Source organism: Harmonia axyridis, chromosome 1, assembly GCF_914767665.1.
Source record: "Harmonia axyridis chromosome 1, icHarAxyr1.1, whole genome shotgun sequence".
Classification (NCBI taxonomy): domain Eukaryota; kingdom Metazoa; phylum Arthropoda; class Insecta; order Coleoptera; family Coccinellidae; genus Harmonia; species Harmonia axyridis.
The window spans coordinates 61,711,758-61,714,414 of NC_059501.1; the positions used below are offsets into that span (position 1 = coordinate 61,711,758).

Sequence of the window (2,657 nt, forward strand, 5' to 3'; positions counted from 1 at the left end):
TATACCCAATCAGGGGTATAGCGTACTCCATTCTTTTTACAGCTACTTGAGTTGTAACAAGCTGTAACCATGTCAAAGGTAGATCTTTCATTAAGAAGTCCAGGTTTTTAGTTTCATTTTTCCATTTTCAATCTTTCAATAACAGAATAAATATAATTTTTTGTTTCTATGTCTCGAATAAATTTCTTTTTTAGTTGCTCTTCTAGATACTAGTCTTTTTCTTCGTCCTGCATCCTTAATCTTTATTTGAAACTATTGCAAGCGGTACATTCTTTTGCATTAGCAGGAACGAAAATGAGTCAATTTTTGCTCTGAACTAAACATATATTTTAAAACTTTAATATTTCAATATAGTTTCCTGAATCCTCAATATTTGTTACGTATTCCATAACATCTATGGCTCTGTTTATAATTTGAGCAGAAATTGTTTTTTCTGTAAGGACAACTGTTCTTTCCGAATAAGGCATATTGTCACTATGTAGTCCTATTTTAGAGAATACAATGTGAGCATCTAATTTATGCATACTCCAGTTAGAGGGGAGATCGATAATCATATTTTTTCTGTGACGGGAAAAACATTTGACATTTTTTCTCTGTTGACAGATACCAAAATATAACTTTTCGTACTTCCGGGCCTAAAGTGACAACTTCACTCCCTTGTGACAGGTACTAAAGTGTCACATTTAATCCCTCCGGGATTAAATATTGACGAAACTCCCGGAACGATTAAATCACAAACAAACAAATTTAAGGGATATTTTATTGAAAAATATAATTAATTAGAATGGTAATTAACGTTTATATTCAAATTAATATTGTGACAGTTCGTCATATTGACCAGTCTTTCCTGGGTTAATGCACCAGGTAACTGACGAGTAACAGATAGGTCCTTTTCATATTGAACTGGTGTTTGTTTCGAAGATCCTGCGGAAACAGGAAGCGAGAATGAGGACTGTGACATAACTATAGTGGACGAATCGGCGACTTGACCAAATATTTTATCTGAATTTTTTGTTTATTTTTAATAGACGATTCAATATATCCCTCGGCCACGTTGGAGGATTTCCATCCTCCATGTCTCTTCAGCACGTCTATTGTTGCTCCCGAATCAGCTAACAAAGACGCAGATGTGCGTCTAAAACAATGTCCCGTATAAGACGTCGCATTTTCTAATTTCAAGAAAGCTGCTATTTGCCGTGGAAATGTACCAAACATGTTTTTTCCTACTACTCGCGTAGTACATTCTTTGTTGATGTATTGAACAAAAAATTTTGAATGAGGTGTCCCTGTCTTTCGCAATGCCACATATTTTCGAAATATCGCCACAAAACTGATGGCACTGTTTTCTGAATTTTTGATCACAAAATTTCGGTCAATTTTATTTTTGGTGTTTCTAACCGCAATTAGGAAGGAATCGCCCAAATCTCTCACATCCTCGATTTCTAAATCAACCAACTCTTTTCCACGACAAGCTCCCGCAACGCCCAAAATAAGTGCAACCTACAGAAAAATTGATTTCTTAAAATTTCTGAATATAAACAAATTTCCAAATTTACCTTAAGCATTAAATATTTATCATCCGGAGCCTCCCGTAAGAACTGATCTACCTGCTCAGACGTGAGAATTCTTGACTTCTTTGGCTTAAATCCCTCATTTCTTCCCTTCAAAAAAGCTAATAATTTTGGAAATTTACTTATATCAATATCTTCTCTAATGTTAATAACCGATTTCAGCATTGAGTAATGTGCCCAGAGAGTTGAGGCACAAACCGCTTTTGATTTATCATTGAAGTAGACTAACAGCGCATTTTCAGTAGGTTGTCTCACATTTTTTAAGCGGCACCACTTTTTAAAAGCATCGTACTGCTGCTCGTATAGTTTTCTAGATTTCGGTGGTAACAATTCTTCACCTACTTCGGCTGCTCTTTTATCAATATCAGATACACCTTCTTCACTCATGATACCAATAATTATCAATAACAATGTTTCTTTACAATGACACTAGTAATGACAATGTTTCTAAATTATAATTGTCACAACGCAATGTTACTATGGTAACTTATTTTAAAGACAGTTAATTAAATGAGTTGAAGAGAGAAAAAACTGATTGAAATTATTGAAATAATTTATAAAATCATACCGGAAGTACGAAAAGTATCGTATATACCTTGCGACTGAAGTACATTTAATCCTTCAGGTAAATTATGGCCCTCCCTGCGGTCGGGCCATAAACTTTACCTTCAGGATTAAATGTACTACTTCAGTCCCGCGGTATATAATATACTATTTTCTGTGACGGGAAAAACATTTGACATTTTATCTCTGTTGACAGATAACAAAATATAACTTTTTTCTGTGACGGGAAAAATATTTGACATTTTATCTCTGTTGGCAGGTAACAAAATTTGACTTTTCACGAAATTACTTTTTTCCCCGGGAAAAAAGTGAGTACTTTTTTCCCCGGGAAAAAAGTGAGTACTTTTTTCCCGGATATATATATATCTCCATATAGATAAAGGAAGATATTTTATTTCAGAATCTTTTATTGAACATTAGTTACATTTCCTTTATATCAAAAGTACAATTATTAAATGTGCATTGCGTAAATGACATGTTCCTTGAACTATTCGGTACAACAGACGAATTTTCTTGTGTTGA

General features: G+C 34.0%; 1 protein-coding gene across 1 annotated transcript; it reads right to left on the reverse strand.

Moving 5' to 3' along the window:
* Positions 1-807: 807 nt before the first annotated feature.
* On the reverse strand, positions 808-2,308 carry LOC123671614. Its single transcript, XM_045605583.1, has 2 exons — positions 1,557-2,308; positions 808-1,500 (listed from the first exon to the last, which is right to left on the reverse strand). Exons 1-2 carry the CDS (start codon positions 1,956-1,958, stop codon positions 964-966), a joined length of 939 nt encoding a protein of 312 aa, XP_045461539.1. The 5' UTR covers positions 1,959-2,308; the 3' UTR covers positions 808-963.
* Between the last annotated feature and the right edge of the window lie 349 nt (positions 2,309-2,657).